This window comes from Oncorhynchus gorbuscha, linkage group LG01 (assembly GCF_021184085.1).
Source record: "Oncorhynchus gorbuscha isolate QuinsamMale2020 ecotype Even-year linkage group LG01, OgorEven_v1.0, whole genome shotgun sequence".
NCBI classification, from domain to species: domain Eukaryota; kingdom Metazoa; phylum Chordata; class Actinopteri; order Salmoniformes; family Salmonidae; genus Oncorhynchus; species Oncorhynchus gorbuscha.
In genome coordinates, this window is record NC_060173.1 from 98,098,833 (window position 1) to 98,119,248 (window position 20,416).

The 20,416-nt window shown below is 44.9% G+C and overlaps 1 protein-coding gene across 2 annotated transcripts in view; it reads right to left on the minus strand.

The window, feature by feature from the left end:
• Positions 1-480: 480 nt before the first annotated feature.
• Positions 481-20,416, minus strand: part of LOC124046979 (ubiquitin-conjugating enzyme E2 E3) — a 69,131-nt gene continuing 49,195 nt past the window's right edge. For both annotated transcript variants that reach the window (XM_046367732.1, XM_046367739.1), the window contains exons 5-6: positions 2,449-2,596; positions 481-1,355 (exon numbers count right to left, since the gene is read on the minus strand). In XM_046367732.1, coding sequence (XP_046223688.1) covers positions 1,258-1,355; positions 2,449-2,596 — 246 coding nt within the window. In that variant the 3' untranslated portion in view covers positions 481-1,257. The remainder of the gene's footprint in view (positions 1,356-2,448; positions 2,597-20,416) is intronic.

The following is a 20,416-nucleotide window of genomic DNA, read 5'->3' on the forward strand; positions in this document are numbered from 1 at the left end:
ATTTACCAGTTTCTCTCTTTCCAGCCTTCAACGTTTTGTTTTATTCTCATAGGATTTAACTTCAAGAGATGGAGAGCTGCGTCTGTTTCCCCTTTTATGTGTACTTCAAGTCTAGGTCGATTTGAGCACCGTCTTTTCCTACAGACATCAGTCCTCATATGGTAATAGCAGTTGTAGAATCAGTATGAAATTATACATCTCAAGAGATAACAGTATAGCAGTTTGCAGAGCAGCAGTTCTGAGTGTCCAACTTTATGTAACATAATGACATTGTCTTGGTCATTTCCCGGGGTTCTCTCATTCCTCTCATTGGCCCTGAACAAATTGAGCCTTTCTCTATGTCCCAAATGGCAACCTATCTTCTATGTAGTGCCCTTCTTCGCATGGGCTCTGGTTACAAGTCAGAATATGGTGTCATTTGGGATGCAACCCTGGTTATTGAATGCTAACTGCCAATGTCAATCATCCATGAGTTTACACTGTACAATTCAACCCTTGGGGACAAGTTTATTGTGTTTTGGGGATGTTACAGTGGTGGCTCATCTTTTGTTGAGCTACAAAAAGGTTTCAATGAAATCTCGTTTTCATTACAAATTGACAAGGTAAAACAGAGTCATCACAACAGTATAATGTAACTACATAACTGGAAATGGGTGTCTGGCTTTCATATAAATGACATCATCATCTCTAATAATCTACATCAGCTAGTTGTTTTTTCTTCTTTAACTTCATACAGATAATGGAGAAGGCTAAAATGCACCATAATATTTGGTTGAGACTTTAGGAATAGTTTCCTTTATTACATCACAAAATACATTTTATTTTTTAATATCCCAAAGAAGCAAGACTTGCAAGTAGAGGCATTTAAACATAACTAAAATCTACAGCGACAAAATTCTACTCCAATATACATTTACCTTTTGTTGGGCATTGTCTTCCGACAGATGGCGTCATTCTAACGCTCTGTGTTGCCATGAACTACAGTATCAGTGCAGACAGAGGCGACACTTCGCTATCTGACGTGAGACAATGCCTGCTTGGATCTTTCTCTCTGTCTCTCTTCAGACCCAGTCCTCATAGCAGGGAAAAAATGTGGAGGAGTAGAATCAGTAATCAGACATATACACAGAAGTCCGTATTGTAAAGGCTATAAAGATTTGTTGCACGATGTGACGTCGCCTCCGGGACCTTCACACTGCAGGCAGGGGGACTGGGTGGACAGGGGATCAGACAGGACGGGGTTAGGGGTCGTGACCTCTAAGTGGCGTATCTCTTGGTCCACTGTCGGGCTATCCTGTCATGCTCGGCTCTGTTGGTCAGGTACTGAGTGGCAATGCTACCAACCAGAGGGTCAGCTGAGGAGAGGAAAGGGAGAAGACAGGAAAGAGATGAGCAACGCATTAGTAAGAGGGTTGCGGAAGTCTAAAATGACTGAAGAGGAAAGGGACGAGACAGTCATGAGTAAGAGGCCTTAGTCATTGGTAAGAGGACGAACTTAGATCAAGTCTCAAGCCAGGCATACAGGACTGCATTTTTTGTTTTTGTATAAATTACTTCATTCAAGTAGAAATTGAAGCATGCATCAAGGTAGAAGAAAGATTGAGTAGGATTTCTACATTTATGGCTGTCCCGTTGTCCCATCCCTGACACAGTGCAAACATTCCACAAGTCAAGTGCAGTGTAATCTCTTTGGTTTTGAGGCTTGTTTTGGGGTTCCAGTCTGTTACTGGTGTACAGTATATTTACTGTATGTCTGACTGGTTGCCCGCTGTGTCACTCACCAGGGTTGCAGTCTGTATCTACTATACACTGAGTGTACAAAACATTATGAATACCTGCTCTTTACACGACAGGCCGACCAGGTGAATCTATGTGAAAGCGATGATCCCTTATTGATGTTACTTGTTAAACACTTCAAATCAGTCTAGATGAAGGGTAGGAGACAAGTTAAAAAATGATTTTTAAGCCTTGAGACAATTGAGACATGGATTGTGTATGTGTGTCATTTAGAGGGTGAATGGGCAAAACAAAAGATTCTAGTGCCTTTTTTAAGTGGTAGTAGGTGCCAGGCACCCCGGTCTGCGTCAAGAACTGCAACGCTGCTGGGGTTTTTCACGCTCAACAGTTTCCCGTGTGTTTAAAAAATGGTCCACAACCCAAAGGACAACCAGCCAACTTGACACAACTGTGGGAAGCATTAGAGTCAACATGGGTAGGCATTCCTTTGGAATGATTTTGACACATTGTGGAGTCCATGTGCCGATGAATACAGGCTGTTCTGAGAGGGAGGGGGGTGCAACTCACTATTAGGAAGGTTTTCTTAATGTTTTGTACACTCAGTGTACGTCTGATTGGTTGACCGCTGTGTCACTCACCAAGGTTGCAGTCTGTTGCATGTGTACAGTATATATACTATATGTCTGATTGGTTGACCACTGTGTCACTCACCAGGGTTACAGTCTGTGAGCAGGGAACAGATGGACAGCAGCACCTTGGAGATGGTGAGGGCGGGGCTCCAGTTGTCCTTCAGGATATCCAGGCAAATCACACCCTGACTGTTGATGTTACAGTGGTAGATCCTGGTGCGGAATGTCACCTACGGAATGAAATAAAGCAGATCTAACATCACCTAAGAAATAACATAAAGTTGATCCAGACAGATCAAACCCTGACTGTCGATGATACAGTGGTAGTTCCAGGTGCAGAATGTTACCTAGGAGACAACATAAAGTAAATATATACAGTTGAAGTCGGACGTTTACATACACCTTAGACAAATACATTTAAACTCAGTTTTTCACAATTCCTGACATTTAATCTGTAGCTCAGTTGACATTTAATAGTGGGTTCGATCCCCGGGACCACCCATACGTAGAATGTATGCACACATGACTGTAAGTCGCTTTGGATAAAAGCGTCTGCTAAATGGCATATATTATTATTATTATTATTATTAAAAATTCCCTGGCTTAGGTCGGTTAGGATCACCACTTTAGTTTAAGAATGTGAAATGTCAGAATAATAGAAGATAATTATTTATTTCAGCTTTTTTTCTTTCGTCACATTCCCAATGTGTCAGAAGTTTACATACACTCAATTAGTATTTGGTAGCATTGCCTTTAAATTATTTAACTTGGGTCAAACGTTTTGGGTAGCAATCCAAAAGATCCCACAATAAGTTTTGACCCATCTCTCCTGACAGAATTGGTGTAAATGAGTCAGGTCTGTAGGCCTCCTTGCTCACACACGCCTTTTCAGTTCTGCCCACAAATTTTCTATGGGATTGAGGTCAGGGCTTTGTGATGGCCACTCCAATACCTTGACTTTGTTGTCCTTAAGCAATTTTGCCACAACTTTGGAAGTATGTTTGGGATCATTGTCCATTTGGAAGACCCATTTGCGACCAAGCTTTTAACTTCCTGACTGATATATTGAGATGTTGCTTCAATATATCCACATAATTTTCCAGCCTCATGAAGCCATCTATTTTGTGAAGTGCACCAGTCCCTCCTGCAGCAAAGCACCCCACAACATGCTGCCACCCCCGTGCTTAACGGTTGGGATGGTGTTTGTTTCATCAGACCAGAGGACATTTCTCAAAAAAGTATGATCTTTCTCCTCATGTACAGTTGCAAACCGTAGTCTGGCTTTATTTATGGTGGTTTTGGAGCAGTGGCTTCTTCCATGCTGAGTGGCCTTTCAGGTTATGTTTCGATATAGGACTCGTTTATGTGGATATAGATCATGTTGTACCTGTTTCCTCCAACATCTTCACAAGGTCCTTTGCTGTTGTTCTGGGATTGATTTGCACCCCCCAAGGAAGTTCATATCTAGGAGACAGAACGTGTCTCCTTCCTGAGCGGTAGGTCGGCTGCATGGTCCCATGGTGTTTATACTTGCGTAATATTGTTTGTACAGATGAACGTGGTACTTTCAGGCATTTGGACATTTCTCCCAAGGATGAACCAGACTTGTGGACGTCTACAATTTTCTTTCTGAGGTCTTGGCTGATTTCTTTTTATTTTCCCCATCTAAAACAAAATCCAGAAAAACACATTGTATGACTTTTAAGTAATTCATTTGCATTTTGTTGCATGACATAAGTATTTGATACATCAGAAAAGCAGAACTTAATATTTGGTACAGAAACCTTTGTTTGCAATTACAGAGATCATACGTTCGGATGAAAAGCGTGCCCAGAGTAAATTCCCTGCTACTCAGGCCCAGAAGTTAATATATGCATATTATTAGTAGTATTGGATAGAAAACACTCTGAAGTTTCTAAAACGGTTTGAATGAGGTCTGTGAGTATAACAGAACTCATATGGCAGGTTGAAAACCTGAGAAAAATCCAACCAGGAAGCGGAAAATCTGAGGTTTGTAGTTTTTCAACTCATTGCCTATCGAATATACAGTGTCTGTGGGGTCATATTGCACTTCCTAAGGCTTCCACTAGATGTCAACAGTCTTTAGAACGTTGTTTGAGGCTTCTACTGTGAAGTGGGGGTGAATGAGAGCTGATTCAAACAGAGGTCTGCCAGAGTGGCACGAGATGATCACGCGCACAACCGTGAGAGCAACCTGCGTTCCATTGCATTTCTAAAGGCAAAGGAATTCTCCGGTTGGAACATTATTACATAAGATTTATGTTAAAAACATCCTAAAGATATATTCTATACATCGTTTGACATGTCTCTACGAACTGTAATATAACTTTTTGAACTTTTCGTCTGAACTTTCGCCTGGACTTGCCCGCACCTCGTGCAAGTTTGGATTTGTTTACTAAACGCGCTAACAAAAGGAGGTATTTGGTCATAGATGATGGACTTTATGGAACAAAACAAACATTTATTGTGGAACTTGGATTCCTGAGAGTGCATTCTGATGAAGATCATCAAAGGTAAGTGAATATTTATAACGCTATTTCTGACTTTTACTGACTCCACAACATGGCAGGTATCTGCATGGCTTGTTTTTGTGTCTGAGCGCCGTACTCAGATTATTGCATGGTTGGCTTTTTCCGTAAAGATTTTTTGAAATCTGACACAGTGGTTGTATTAAGGAGAGGTATATCTATAAATCTGTGCATAGTACTTGTATCTTTTATCAAAGTTTACTATTTCTGTAAATTGATGTGGCCCTCTGAAATTTTGCCGGATGTTTTCGAGGCACAACATTACTGACCATAAAGCGCCAATGTAAACTGAGATTTGTGGATATAAATATGAACTTTATCGAACAAAACATACATATATTGTGTAACATGAAGTCCTATGAGTGCCATCTGATGAAGATCATCAAAGGTTAGTGATTAATTTTATCTCTATTTCTGCTTTTTGTGACTAGGCTCTGACCTAACATAATCATATGGCATGCTTTCGCTGTAAAGCCTTTTTTAAATCGGACAAAATGGGTAGATTAACAAGAAGTTAAGCTTTAATTTGGTGTATTGCACTTGTGAATGTATGAAAGTTAAATATTTTTTTAAAAGCGGAACCCCTAGCCCTAACAAGTTTAACAAGACATTTGTGGAGTGGTTGAAAAACGAGTTTAATTGATTCCAACCTAGTGTATGTAAACTTCCGACTTCAACTGTACACTGGCTAGGAAACAACACATACATACAGATCAGTACGACCTGATTGTTTTTGTTAGGCCCACTTTCCACTCTCAAATGAAAACTGACCTGTGGAAGAGGAGGAAGGCATGAAACACATTCAGGCTTTATCAGCCATCCAGATAAGATAAGCTACAGTGTTAACAATTGGGTCAACAATAAAGCATGCAAGGATCACGAGCTAGAACATTTACTGAGGAGCTAGAACATTTACAGAGGACAAAGAACATTTACTGACATTTACATTTTAGTCATTTAGCAGACGCTCTTATCCAGAGAGACTTGCCGTAGCAATTATGTTTAAGTGTCTTGGTCAAGGGCACATCGACGTATTTTTCAGTTAGTCGGCTCGGGGATTTGAAACCAAACCTCTCGGTTACTGTCCCAAAGCTCTTAATTGCTAGGCTACCTGCCGCCTGAGGAGGAGCGAGAACATTTACTGTGGAACAAGAATATTCCCAACCATCCACAGCTCCCTGGATGTTAAGTCTGCAGATACTGTCGTCATCTAAACCTCACAAAGCTAAATCACACATCCTTCACATTTGCCTTTATAAAACAGCATAAAGACAGGCAATTGGCATAAATGTGTATGGCAACTTAACACATCCCATAATTAAGCCACCATACAGTAGATAAGACCGGGAGACCTCAGGTACCAGCAAATGGTGTGTGAATATCTATTAGCATTTCCCTGCTATATCTGGTAGTTAGGCCAGTCGGTGACATGTGTTGAGCTAACTCTTAAGGAAAAACCACATGAATTGCAAATCTCATATGATCACGTGATTTAATGTAAAGGTAATGTGAAGCAACATGTGATAACATAAATACACATGACAACATGTTAGCAGATGTGAGAATGTGATGTCGTGAAATTAACGTGAAATAAATGTGACAAAAAGAGGATGCAAAATCTCAACATGTGATAACATGAAACTACAAGTGACAGACAGCATGTAAAAATAAAAAAATGTGACATGTGGAGGAAAAATTTCTACATGTGATCCCATGAATATGACACTGTATTTTTATTGCTAAATTATGGTGTTAATGGACAGTATGATGCTTTATTTAAAAAACAGTCCACTTTCTTTTTTATTTAACCAGGCAAGTCAGTTAAAAACTAATTCTTATTTACAATGACAGCCTACCCCAGCCAAACCCGTACGACGCTGGGCCAATTGTGCGCCGCCTTATGGGATTCCCGATCACGGGCCGGATGTGATACAGCCTGGAATTGAAACAAGGACTGTAGGAACACCTCTTGCACCAGGATGCAGTGCCTTAGACTGCTGTAACACTCAGGAGCCCTATTATTTGAATCACTTGGTAACCAACCTGAGAACCGCTTGGTTGCTAGCTATCTGAAATTCCTGCTGTGTCACCAGGTCTGTAGACATAAAGGAGATCAGCTATATATTTATTGCCAAGAACACACTTGTGCACTTCGCCTAAAGTTGCAGTGAAAATAAAGTAAATATATACACAACAACTTGTAGGCGTTATTTATATCAAGAAACATTATACTGATGTCGCTCTTGATGCTGGTGATTATTTGATCCACCTCTATGCAGACAACACCATTCTGTATACATCTGGCCCTGCTTTGGACACTGTGTTAACTAACCTCCAAACGAGCTTCAACGCCATACAACACTCCTACCGTGGCCTCCAACTGCTTTTAAATGCTAGTAAAACTAAGTGCATGCTCTTCAAACGATTTCTTCCCGCACCCAACCGCCCGACTAGCATCACTACTCTGGATGGTTCTGACTTAGAATATGTGGACAACTACAAATATCTAGGTGTCTGTTTAGACTGTAAACTTTCCTTCCAGACTCACATTAAGCATCTCCAATCCAAAATTAAATCTAGAATCGACTTCCTATTTTGCAACAAAGCCTCCTTCACTCATGCTGCCAAACATACCCTCGTAAAACTGACTATGCTACCGATCCTTGACTTTGGCGATGTCATTTACAAAATAGTCCCCTACTCAGCAAACTGGATGCAGTCTATCACAGTGACATCCATTTTATCACCAAAGCCCCATATACTACCCAACACTGCGACCTGTATGCTCTCCTTGGCTGGCCCTCACTACATATCCATTGCCAAACCCACTGACTCCAGGTCATCTATAAGTATTCGGTAGGTAAAGCCCTGCCTTATCTCAGCTCAGTGTTCACCATAGCAATACCCACCCGTAGCACGCGCTCCAACAGGTATATTGCACTGGTCACGTCACCCCCAGAGCCAACACTTCCTTTGGCTGCCTTTCCTTCCAGTTCTCTGCTGCCAACGAATTGCAAAAATCTCTGAAGCTGGAGTCTTATAACCCCCTCTCTAACTTTAAGCATCACGTGTCAGAGCAGTTTACTGATCACTGTACCTGTACACAATCTGTAAATAGCACACCCAACTACCTCATCCCCATATTGTTACTTATCCTCTTGCTCTGTTGCACACCAGTATCTCTACTTGCACATCATCATCTGCACATCTATCACTCCAGCATTAATGCTGAATTGTAATTATTTTCTAATGCCTATTTAGTGCCTACCTCCCTTCTCTTCTACATTTGCACACACTGTAAATAGATTTTTCTATTTTTCTTTACTTTTGTGTTATTGACTGTACGTTTGTTTAGGTGTAACTCTGTTGTTTTTGTCGCACTGCTTTGCTTTATCTTGGCCATGTCGCAGTTGTAAATTAACATTTGTTCTCAATTGGCCTATCTGGTTAAATAAATGTGAAATAATTTATTTCTTTAAATTCTGATTTCAATTACTGTAGAATCTTGTACTGTTACCACCATTGGGACCTTGAATGGAATTTGAATTCATAACGTCTCAGTCGCTCACAACCTGAAATGTCCTGCTACAGTGCAGCTACACCACCAGATCTGTGAGTGTGAAATAAATATGGGCCACATACATATTGGCAGGAATGCATTTCTGCATTATTCAACACTGCCCAGAATCAAGTAAATAATTGTGCAATTATCACCACCAACGTAACATTTAGGTAAAACTAGCAGTGCTCAAGCAGCTGTTGTAGCAGTTTAAGTGTTTGATGGTTATGCCGATGCAAGTCAAGCACCTCTTTTCTGCAAACTTTGTAAGAGCATGCGTCACTAATAAGCTGCACTGTAAAGAGGTTATTGTGCTTTTTACAGTAAGTTAATTGCAACTTGTTGCAAGAAGTTGCTGTGAATTTGTCATTTTTTACTTTGAAACTACTAGTTAGTAAGTTATTGTCAAATTAACAGATACATACTGCCAATTTTTGGGGGACAGTAACCAATCTTTGCTCGTAACCTACTGTGCATTCACCGACTCTTCTGTTGACAACATGTGCATCACTTGGCAGCATAGTTCGTTGTTGTAAATTAAATGACAAAATACAGTTCAGCTGTGGAAATACATAAAAAGTAGCTGGTAACTTACTATAAAATAATCAGTGTATCATGTTCATTTGCATGACGCACAAAAACCCTCGCAAGGCTGCAGGCCCAGACGGCATCCCCAGCCACGCCCTCAGAGCATGCGCAGACCAGCTGGCTGGTGTGTTTACGGACATACTCAATCAATCCCTATCCCAGTCTGTTGTTCCCACATGCTTCAAGAGGGCCACCATTGTTCCTGTTCCCAAGAAAGCTAAGGTAACTGAGCTAAACGACTACCGCCCCGTAGCACTCACTTCCGTCATCATGAAGTGCTTTGAGAGACTAGTCAAGGACCATATCACCTCTGTTAAACAGCCACCACTAACATTGAGTGGCTGCTGCCAACACACTGACTCAACTCCAGCCACTTTAATAATGGGAATTGATGGTAAATGATGTAAAATATAACACTAGCCACTTTAAACAATGCTACCTAATATAATGTTCCCTACATTATTCATCTCATATGTATACGTATATACTGTACTCTATATCATCTACTGCATCCTTATGTAATACATGTGTCATGTTTTGTCATATATTGTCTTGTCCTTGTGCTTTCCCTTCTGTTCGTTTCCCCCTGCTGGTCTTATTAGGTTTGTTCCCTTTTTCTATCCCTCTCTCTCCCCCTCCCTCTCTCTCTTCTCTCTATCGTTCCGTTCCTGCTCCCAGCTGTTCCTCATTCTCCTAACTCACTCATTTACTCTTTTCACACCTGTCCCCTATTTTGCCCTCTGATTAGAGCCCCTATTTCTCCCCTTGTTTTCCGCTTCTGTCCTTGTCGGATCCTTGTATGATGTTCGCTGTTCTGTGTCCTTGTCTCGCCCTGTCGTGTTTTGTCTTCTTCAGATGCTGCGTGTGAGCAGGTGTCTTAGTCTGCTACGGTCGGTGCCTTCCCGAAGCAACCTGCAGTCAATGGTCGAGTCTCCAGTCAGTCCTCGTTACTACGAGTGGATTTAAGTTTTTTCCTGTTTTGTTTTCTTCTTGATTTATCCAGGATTATTACTTTTGTCATATACTGGAATAAAGACTCTGTTTTCGTTAAGTCGCTTTTGGGTCCTCATTCACCAGCATAACAGAAGGATCCGACCAAGAATGGACCCAGCGACTACGGATTCTCGTAACACTGCCGTCGAGATCCAGGGAGCTATGCTCGGCAGACACGAGCAGGAATTGTCTGCTGCCCGTCATGCCGTTGAGACCCTGGCCGCTCAGGTTTCCGACCTCTCAGGACAGTTTCAGAGTCTTCGTCTCGTGCCACCAGCTACTTCCTGGTCTTCCGAGTCTCCGGAACCTAGGGTTAATAACCCACCATGTTACTCGGGGCAGCCCACTGAGTGCCGCTCCTTTCTCACCCAGTGTGATATTGTGTTCTCTCTCCAACCCAACACATACTCAAGAGAGAGAGCTCGGATTGCTTACGTCATTTCACTCCTTACTGGTCGGGCTCGAGAGTGGGGCACAGATATCTGGGAGGCAAGGGCTGAGTGTTCTAACAATTATCTGAACTTTAAAGAGGAGATGATACGGGTTTTTGATCGTTCAGTTTTTGGTAGGGAGGCTTCTAGGGCCCTGGCTTCCCTATGTCAAGGTGATCGATCCATAACGGATTACTCTATAGAGTTTCGCACTCTTGCTGCCTCTAGTGACTGGAACGAGCCGGCGTTGCTCGCTTGTTTTCTGGAGGGACTCCACGCTGAGGTTAAGGATGAGATTCTCTCCCGGGAGGTTCCTTCCAGTGTGGACTCTTTGATTGCACTCGCCATCCGCATAGAACGACGGGTAGATCTTCGTCACCAAGCTCGTGGAAGAGGGCTCGCGTTAACGGTGTTCCCCCTCTCCGCATCGCAACCATCTCCTTCCTCCGGCTCAGAGACTGAGCCCATGCAGCTGGGAGGTATTCGCATCTCGACTAAGGAGAGGGAACGGAGGATCACCAACCGCCTTTGCCTCTATTGCGGTTCTGCTGGACATTTTGTCAATTCATGTCCAGTAAAAGCCAGAGCTCATCAGTAAGCAGAGGGCTACTGGTGAGCGCTACTACTCAGGTCTCTCCATCAAGATCCTGTACTACCATGTCGGTCCATCTACGCTGGACCGGTTCGGCTGCTTCATGCAGTGCCTTGATAGACTCTGGGGCTGAGGGTTGTTTTATGGACGAAGCATGGGCTCGGAAACATGACATTCCTCTCAGAAAGTTAGGGAAGCCCACACCCATGTTCGCCTTAGATGGTAGTCTTCTCCCCAGTATCAGATATGAGACACTACCTTTAACCCTCACAGTATCTGGTAACCACAGTGAGACCATTTCCTTTTTGATTTTTCGTTCACCTTTTACACCTGTTGTTTTGGGTCATCCCTGGCTAGTATGTCATAATCCTTCTATTAATTGGTCTAGTAATTCTATCCTATCCTGGAACGTTTCTTGTCATGTGAAGTGTTTAATGTCTGCTATCCCTCCTGTTTCTTCTGTCCCCTCTTCTCAGGAGGAACCTGGTGATTTGACAGGAGTGCCGGAGGAATATCATGATCTGCGCACGGTCTTCAGTCGGTCCAGAGCCAACTCCCTTCCTCCTCACCGGTCGTATGATTGTAGTATTGATCTCCTTCCGGGGACCACTCCCCCTCGGGGTAGACTATACTCTCTGTCGGCTCCCGAACGTAAGGCTCTCGAGGATTATTTGTCTGTTTCTCTCGACGCCGGCACCGTAGTGCCTTCTTCCTCTCCCGCCGGAGCGGGTTTTTTTTTGTTAAGAAGAAGGACGGTACTCTGCGCCCCTGCGTGGATTATCGAGGGCTGAATGACATAACGGTTAAGAATCGTTATCCGCTTCCCCTTATGTCGTCAGCCTTCGAGATTCTGCAGGGAGCCAGGTTCTTTACTAAGTTGGACCTTCGTAATGCTTACCATCTCGTGCGCATCAGAGAGGGGGACGAGTGGAAAACGGCGTTTAACACTCCGTTAGGGCATTTTGAGTACCGGGTTCTGCCGTTTGGTCTCACTAATGCTCCAGCTGTTTTTCAGGCGTTAGTTAATGATGTACTGAGAGACATGCTGAACATCTTTGTTTTTGTCTACCTTGACGATATCCTGATTTTTTTCACCGTCACTCGAGATTCATGTTCAGCACGTTCGACGTGTACTCCAACGCCTTTTAGAGAATTGTCTCTACGTGAAGGCTGAGAAGTGCGCCTTTCATGTCTCCTCTGTCACATTTCTCGGTTCTGTTATTTCCGCTGAAGGCATTCAGATGGATCCCGCTAAGGTCCAGGCTGTCAGTGATTGGCCCGTTCCAAGGTCACGTGTCGAGTTGCAGCGCTTTCTAGGTTTCGCTAATTTCTATCGGCGTTTCATTCGTAATTTCGGTCAAGTTGCTGCCCCTCTCACAGCTCTTACTTCTGTCAAGACGTGCTTTAAGTGGTCCGGTTCCGCCCAGGGAGCTTTTGATCTCCTCAAGAAGCGTTTTACGTCCGCTCCTATCCTTGTTACTCCCGACGTCCCTAAACAATTCATTGTCGAGGTTGACGCTTCAGAGGTGGGCGTGGGAGCCATTCTATCCCAGCGCTTCCAGTCTGACGATAAGGTCCATCCTTGCGCTTATTTTTCTCATCGCCTGTCGCCATCGGAACGCAACTATGATGTGGGTAACCGCGAACTGCTCGCCATCCGCTTAGCCCTAGGCGAATGGCGACAGTGGTTGGAGGGCGACCGTTCCTTTGTCGTTTGGACTGACCATAAGAACCTTGAGTACATCCGTTCTGCCAAACGACTTAATGCACGTCAAGCTCGTTGGGCGTTGTTTTTCGCTCGTTTCGAGTTTGTGATTTCTTATCGCCCGGGTAATAAGAACACCAAGCCTGATGCCTTATCCCGTCTCTTTAGTTCTTCTGTGGCTTCTACCGATCCCGAGGGGATTCTTCCTTATGGGCGTGTTGTCGGGTTGACTGTCTGGGGAATTGAGAGACAGGTTAAGCAAGCACTCACTCACACTGCGTCGCCGCACGCTTGTCCTAGTAACCTTCTTTTCGTTCCTGTTTCTACTCGTCTGGCTGTTCTTCAGTGGGCTCACTCTGCCAAGTTAGCTGGCCATCCCGGCGTTCGAGGTACACTTGCTTCTATTCGCCAGCGGTTTTGGTGGCCTACTCAGGAGCATGACACGCGCCGTTTCGTGGCTGCTTGTTCGGACTGCGCGCAGACTAAGTCAGGTAACTCTCCTCCTGCCGGTCGTCTCAGACCGCTTCCCATTCCTTCTCGACCATGGTCTCACATCGCCTTAGACTTCATTACCGGTCTGCCTTCGTCTGCGGGGAAGACTGTGATTCTTACGGTTGTCGATAGGTTCTCTAAGGCGGCACATTTCATTCCCCTCGCTAAGCTTCCTTCCGCTAAGGAGACGGCACAAATCATCATTGAGAATGTGTTCAGAATTCATGGCCTCCCGTTAGACGCCGTTTCAGACAGAGGTCCGCAATTCACGTCACAGTTTTGGAGGGAGTTCTGTCGTTTGATTGGTGCTTCCGTCAGTCTCTCTTCCGGTTTTCATCCCCAGTCTAACGGTCAAGCAGAAAGGGCCAATCAGACGATTGGTCGCATATTACGCAGCCTTTCTTTTAGAAACCCTGCGTCTTGGGCAGAACAGCTCCCCTGGGCAGAATACGCTCACAACTCGCTTCCTTCGTCTGCTACCGGGCTATCTCCGTTTCAGAGTAGTCTGGGGTACCAGCCTCCCCTGTTCTCGTCCCAGCTCGCCGAGTCCAGCGTTCCCTCCGCTCAGGCGTTTGTCCAACGTTGTGAGCGCACCTGGAGGAGGGTGAGGTCTGCACTTTGCCGTTACAGGGCGCAGACTGTGAGAGCCGCCAATAAACGTAGGATTAAGATTCCTAGGTATTGTCGCGGCCAGAGAGTGTGGCTTTCCACTCGTAACCTTCCCCTTACGACAGCTTCTCGTAAGTTGACTCCGCGGTTCATTGGTCCGTTCCGTGTCTCCCAGGTCGTCAATCCTGTCGCTGTGCGACTGCTTCTTCCGCGACATCTTCGTCGCGTCCACCCTGTCTTCCATGTCTCCTGTGTCAAGCCCTTTCTTCGCGCCCCGTTCTTCTTCCCCCCCCGTCCTTGTCGAGGGCGCACCTATTTACAAGGTACGTAGGATCATGGACATGCGTTCTCAGGGACGTGGTCACCAGTACTTAGTGGATTGGGAGGGTTACGGTCCTGAGGAGAGGAGTTGGGTTCCATCTCGGGACGTGCTGGACCGTTCGCTGATTGATGATTTCCTCCGTTGCCGCCAGGATTCCTCCTCGAGTGCGCCAGGAGGCGCTCGGTGAGTGGGGGGGTACTGTTATGTTTTGTCATATATTGTCTTGTCCTTGTGCTTTCCCTTCTGTTCGTTTCCCCCTGCTGGTCTTATTAGGTTCGTTCCCTTTTTCTATCCCTCTCTCTCCCCCTCCCTCTCTCTCTTCTCTCTATCGTTCCGTTCCTGCTCCCAGCTGTTCCTCATTCTCCTAACTCACTCATTTACTCTTTTCACACCTGTCCCCTATTTTGCCCTCTGATTAGAGCCCCTATTTCTCCCCTTGTTTTCCGCTTCTGTCCTTGTCAGATCCTTGTATGATGTTCGCTGTTCTGTGTCCTTGTCTCGCCCTGTCGTGTTTTGTCTTCTTCAGATGCTGCGTGTGAGCAGGTGTCTTAGTCTGCTACGGTCGGTGCCTTCCCGAAGCAACCTGCAGTCAATGGTCGAGTCTCCAGTCAGTCCTCGTTACTACGAGTGGATTTAAGTTTTTTCCTGTTTTGTTTTCTTCTTGATTTATCCAGGATTATTACTTTTGTCATATACTGGAATAAATACTCTGTTTTCGTTAAGTCGCTTTTGGGTCCTCATTCACCAGCATAACAACATGTATCACTAGCCACTTTAACTATGCCACTTTGTTTACATACTCATCTCATATGTATATACTGCACTCAATACCATCTACTGTATCTTGCCTATGCCGCTCGGTACCATCACTCATTCATATATCTTTATGTACATATTCTTTATCCCCTTACACTTGTGTCTATAAGGTCGTAGTTATGGAATTGTTAGCTAGATTACTTGTTGGTTATTACTGCATTGTCGGAACTAGAAGCACAAGCATTTCGCTACACTCGCACTAACATCTGCTAACCATGTGTATGTGACAAATAAAATTGGATTTGATTTGAAGTAGTCTGCATTGCAATTGACAGTAAACATGTATCAAAACACTAATACAGTATCCTATTACAGCAATGGCTAACATGTAGGACCACATTATTTCACATGTGGAAAATCACATGATTTGACATTTCACATGTGAAATTCTGTGAAAACTTCACATGTGAAAACATGTTTTTGGAACACTTCATGTGACATTTCGCATATGGAATCATGTAAAAATGTGTTTTTGGAACACTTCGTGTGATATTTTACGTGAAAACGTGATTTTGGAACACTTCACATGTGACATTTCACTTGTGAAAATGTGTTTTTGGAACACTTTACAAATTTGGTTTTGAAGCTTCACATATGTTTTTCACGTGTGAAGTCACTGTTCAGCTAAAGTATGACCCCACCTGGGATTTGAACACACAACCTCTGGATTTGAGGTATGCTGCCCTTACTGCTGCACAACAAAGTCTGTAACATTCTCATACACATTCAACAACTATAATACATCTCTGCACTTAGCAAAAGAGTGACATCTGCACTGCTATTTTAGTTATCAGTTATTCTGACTATTCTCTCATCATTGATTACATTGACTTATTTCAGCAATTTGAGGGATTTCTGTGACGTTGTCTAATGTTGGTGGGCATATTATTTTACTTTAATGTTACACCTGAATCTCAGATTTGCTAAAAAATATACTGAATCAGGTGAGAGTATTTTTTAGCAAATCTGAGATGTAATTCCAAAGTCTAGGAATACGGGTGAAATGAGTTAATGACACAGACATGGTGGCGAAGCAGGACAATTGGAATGCAGTGAACCAAGAGGTTGTGAGGTCTAATCCCAGGTAAAGACAGGTTGAATAATAAGTACTATATAAATAAACATACACAATGTAGTTATGTGTCCAATATGTAAGTTGAAAACACTGTGTGTATCATGAAGACGCATATTTGTTTGCAGGGCATCACCTGTGAAATCTCGTGTGAAAACTTGAGTGAAAGGTAATGCGAACACGTGAAAATCCACATGTGAAATATCATGTGAAGTGTTCCAAAAACACATAGTTTCACATGAAATGTTCCATTAACACATGGTTTCACATGTGAAAATCCACATCACCACATGTGAATTATTCCAAAAATACATGATTTCACATGTGCAATTTTCCACATGTGTGATTTTCCACATGTGAAATGATGTGGTGTTTACATAAGGGAAGTCTTTTAACATCCATCCCATTGAGGCCTTCTCTCTCTGAGCAGCCCTTATTTCAGGGGAAACCAATTAGGGCCACGCACAGCCAATGATCTTAATGATACCACTAGCTGTTTATGGCTTTGACATTAGAGGGAGAGAGAGATAAGAGAGAGAGAAAGAGACAGAGAGCGAGAGAGAAAGAGAGGAGAGAGAGAGTAGATCGAGAGCAGACTTGTTCAGAGGCTGTCATGTTTGTCATTTATTATCATGTCTTGTCCCTGTGCTCCCCATGCTATTCGTTTCCCTCTGCTGGTCTTATTTGGTTCTTTCCCTCCTATCCCTCTCTCTCCCCCTCCCTCTCTCACTCTCTCGCTCTCTCTTCTCTCTGTCGTTCCGTTCCTGCTCCCAGCTGTTCCTATTCCCCTAATCATCATTTAGTCTTCCCACACCTGTTCCCGATCCTTTCCCCTGATTAGATTCCCTATTTATTCCTTTGTAATCCGTTCCTGTTCCGTCGGTTCCTTGTTTTGTATTCCATGCTGTAATTGCGTTTCGCCCTGTCCTGTCGTGTTTTTTGCCGTGATTGTGTATCACCCTGTCCTGTCGTGTTTTGTGCCTTCTTCAGACGCTGCGTGTGAGCAGGTGTCTCAGTTGACTACGGCCTGCGCCTACCCGAAGCGACCTGCAGTCTGTGGCCGCTTCTCCAGTTGTTTTCCCCTCTACAAATCTAGAGGATTTCAGTTATTCCGTTTTGAGCATTAATAAACTCTGTTTCTGTTAAGTCGCGTTTGGGTCCTCTTTCACCAGCATGACAGAAGGAACCGACCAAGGAATGGACCCAGCGACTTCAGACGCTGTTTACACTGCCGTCAAGATCAAGGAGCCATGCTCGGCAGACACGAGCAGGAATTGTCTGCTGCTCGCCATGCCGTGGAGAACCTGGCCGCTCAGGTTTCCGACCTCTCTGGACAGTTCCAGAGTCTACGTCTCGTGCCACCTGTTACTCCCTGGCCTGCCGAGTCTCCAGAACCCAGGGTTAATAACCCACCTTGCTACTCCGGGCAGCCCACTGAGTGCCGCTCCTTTCTCACGCAGTGTGAGATTGTGTTCTCTCTCCAACCCCACACATACTCTAGAGAGAGAGCTCGGGTTGCTTACGTCATTTCACTCCTTACTGGCCGGGCTCGAGAATGGGGCACAGCTATCTGGGAGGCAAGGGCTGATTGCTCTAACAGATTCCAGAACTTTAAAGAGGAGATGATTCGGGTTTTTGACCGTTCAGTTTTTGGTGAGGAGGCTTCTAGGGCCCTGGCTTCCTTATGCCAAGGTGAACGGTCCATAACGGATTATTCCATTGAGTTTCGCACTCTTGCTGCCTCTAGTGAGTGGAACAGATGCCGCGCTGCTCGCTCGTTTTCTGGAGGGACTCACGCAGCGGTTAAGGATGAGATTCTTTCCCGGGAGGTTCCTTCAGATGTGGACTCTTTGATTGCTCTCGCCATCCGCATAGAACGACGGGTAGATCTTCGTCACCGGGCTCGTGGAAGAGAGCTTAAATCAACGGTGTTTCCCTGCTCCGCATCGCAACCATCTCCCTCCTCTGGCTTTGAGACTGAGCCCATGCAGCTGGGAGGGATTCGCATCTCGAATAAGGAGAGGGAACAGAGGATCACCAACCGCCTGTGCCTCTATTGCGGAGTTGCTGGACATTTTGTTATTTCATGTCCAGTAAGAGGCCAGAGCCCATCAGTAAGCGGAGGGCTACTGGTGAGCGCTACTACTCAGGTCCCTTCATCTAGATCTTGTACTACTATGTCGGTCCATCTACGCTGGACCGGTTCGGATGCTACATGCAGTGCCTTGATTGACTCTGGGGCTGAGGGTTGTTTCATGGACGAAGCATGGGTTCGGAAACATAACATTCCTTTCAGACCATTAGACAAGCCTACGCCCATGTTTGCCTTAGATGGTAGTCATCTTCCCAGTATCAAATTTGAGACACTACCTTTAACTCTCACAGTATCTGGTAACCACAGTGAGACTATTTCTTTTGATTTTCCGTTCACCGTTTACACCTGTTGTTTTGGGTCATCCCTGGCTAGTATGTCATAATCCTTCTATTAATTGGTCTAGTAATTCTATCCTATCCTGGAACGTTTCTTGTCATGTGAAGTGTTTAATGTCTGCCATCCCTCCCGTTTCTTCTCTCCCTACTTCTCAGGAGGAACCTGGCGATTTGACAGGAGTGCCGGAGGAATATCATGATCTGCGCACGGTCTTCAGTCGGTCCCGAGCCAACTCCCTTCCTCCTCACCGGTCGTATGATTGTAGTATTGATCTCCTTCCAGGGACCACGCCTCCTCGAGGTAGACTATACTCTCTGTCGGCTCCCGAACGTAAGGCTCTCGAGGATTATTTGTCTGTGTCTCTTGACGCCGGTACCATAGTGCCTTCTTCTTCTCCGGCCGGGGCGGGTTCTTTTTTGTTAAGAAGAAGGACGGTACTCTGCGCCCCTGCGTGGATTATCGAGGGCTGAATGACATAACGGTTAAGAATCGTTATCCGCTTCCCCTTATGTCATCAGCCTTCGAGATTCTGCAGGGAGCCAGGTGCTTTACTAAGTTGGACCTTCGTAACGCTTACCATCTCGTGCGCATCAGAGGGGGGACGAGTGGAAAACGGCGTTTAACACTCCGTTAGGGCATTTTGAGTACCGGGTTCTGCCGTTCGGTCTCGCCAATGCGCCAGCTGTTTTTCAGGCATTAGTTAATGATGTTCTGAGAGACATGCTGAACATTTTTGTTTTTGTCTATCTTGACGATATCCTGATTTTTTCTCCGTCACTCGAGATTCATGTTCAGCACGTTCGACGTGTTCTACAGCGCCTTTTAGAGAATTGTCTCTACGTAAAGGCTGAGAAGTGCTCTTTTCATGTCTCCTCCGTTACTTTTCTCGGTTCCGTTATTTCCGCTGAAGGCATTCAGATGGATTCCGCTAAGGTCCAAGCTGTCAGTGATTGGCCCGTTCCAAGGTCACGTGTCGAGTTGCAGCGCTTTTCCAGGTTTCGCTAATTTCTATCGGCGTTTCATTCGTAATTTCGGTCAAGTTGCTGCCCCTCTCACAGCTCTTACTTCTGTCAAGACGTGTTTTAAGTGGTCCGGTTCCGCCCAGGGAGCTTTTGATCTTCTAAAAGAACGTTTTACGTCCGCTCCTATCCTCGTTACTCCTGACGTCACTAGACAATTCATTGTCGAGGTTGACGCTTCAGAGGTAGGCGTGGGAGCCATTCTATCCCAGCGCTTCCAGTCTGACGATAAGGTTCATCCTTGCGCTTATTTTTCTCATCGCCTGTCGCCATCTGAGCGCAACTATGATGTGGGTAACCGTGAACTGCTCGCCATCCGCTTAGCCCTAGGCGAATGGCGACAGTGGTTGGAGGGGGCGACCGTTCCTTTTGTCGTTTGGACAGACCATAAGAACCTTGAGTACATCCGTTCTGCCAAACGACTTAATGCCCGTCAAGCTCGTTGGGCGTTGTTTTTCGCTCGTTTCGAGTTTGTGATTTCTTACCGTCCGGGTAGCAAGAACACCAAGCCTGATGCCTTATCCCGTCTGTTTAGTTCTTCTGTGGCTTCTACTGATCTCGAGGGATTCTTCCTTATGGGCGTGTTGTCGGGTTGACAGTCTGGGGAATTGAAAGACAGGTTAAGCAAGCACTCACGCACACTGCGTCCATGCGCTTGTCCTAGTAACCTCCTTTTCGTTCCTGTTTCCACTCGTCTGGCTGTTCTTCAGTGGGCTCACTCTGCCAAGTTAGCTGGTCATCCCGGTGTTCGAGGCACTCTTGCGTCTATTCGCCAGCGCTTTTGGTGGCCGACTCAGGAGCGTGACACGCGCCGTTTCGTGGCTGCGTGTTCAGACTGCGCGCAGAAGAAGTCTGGTAATTTTTTTCTGCTT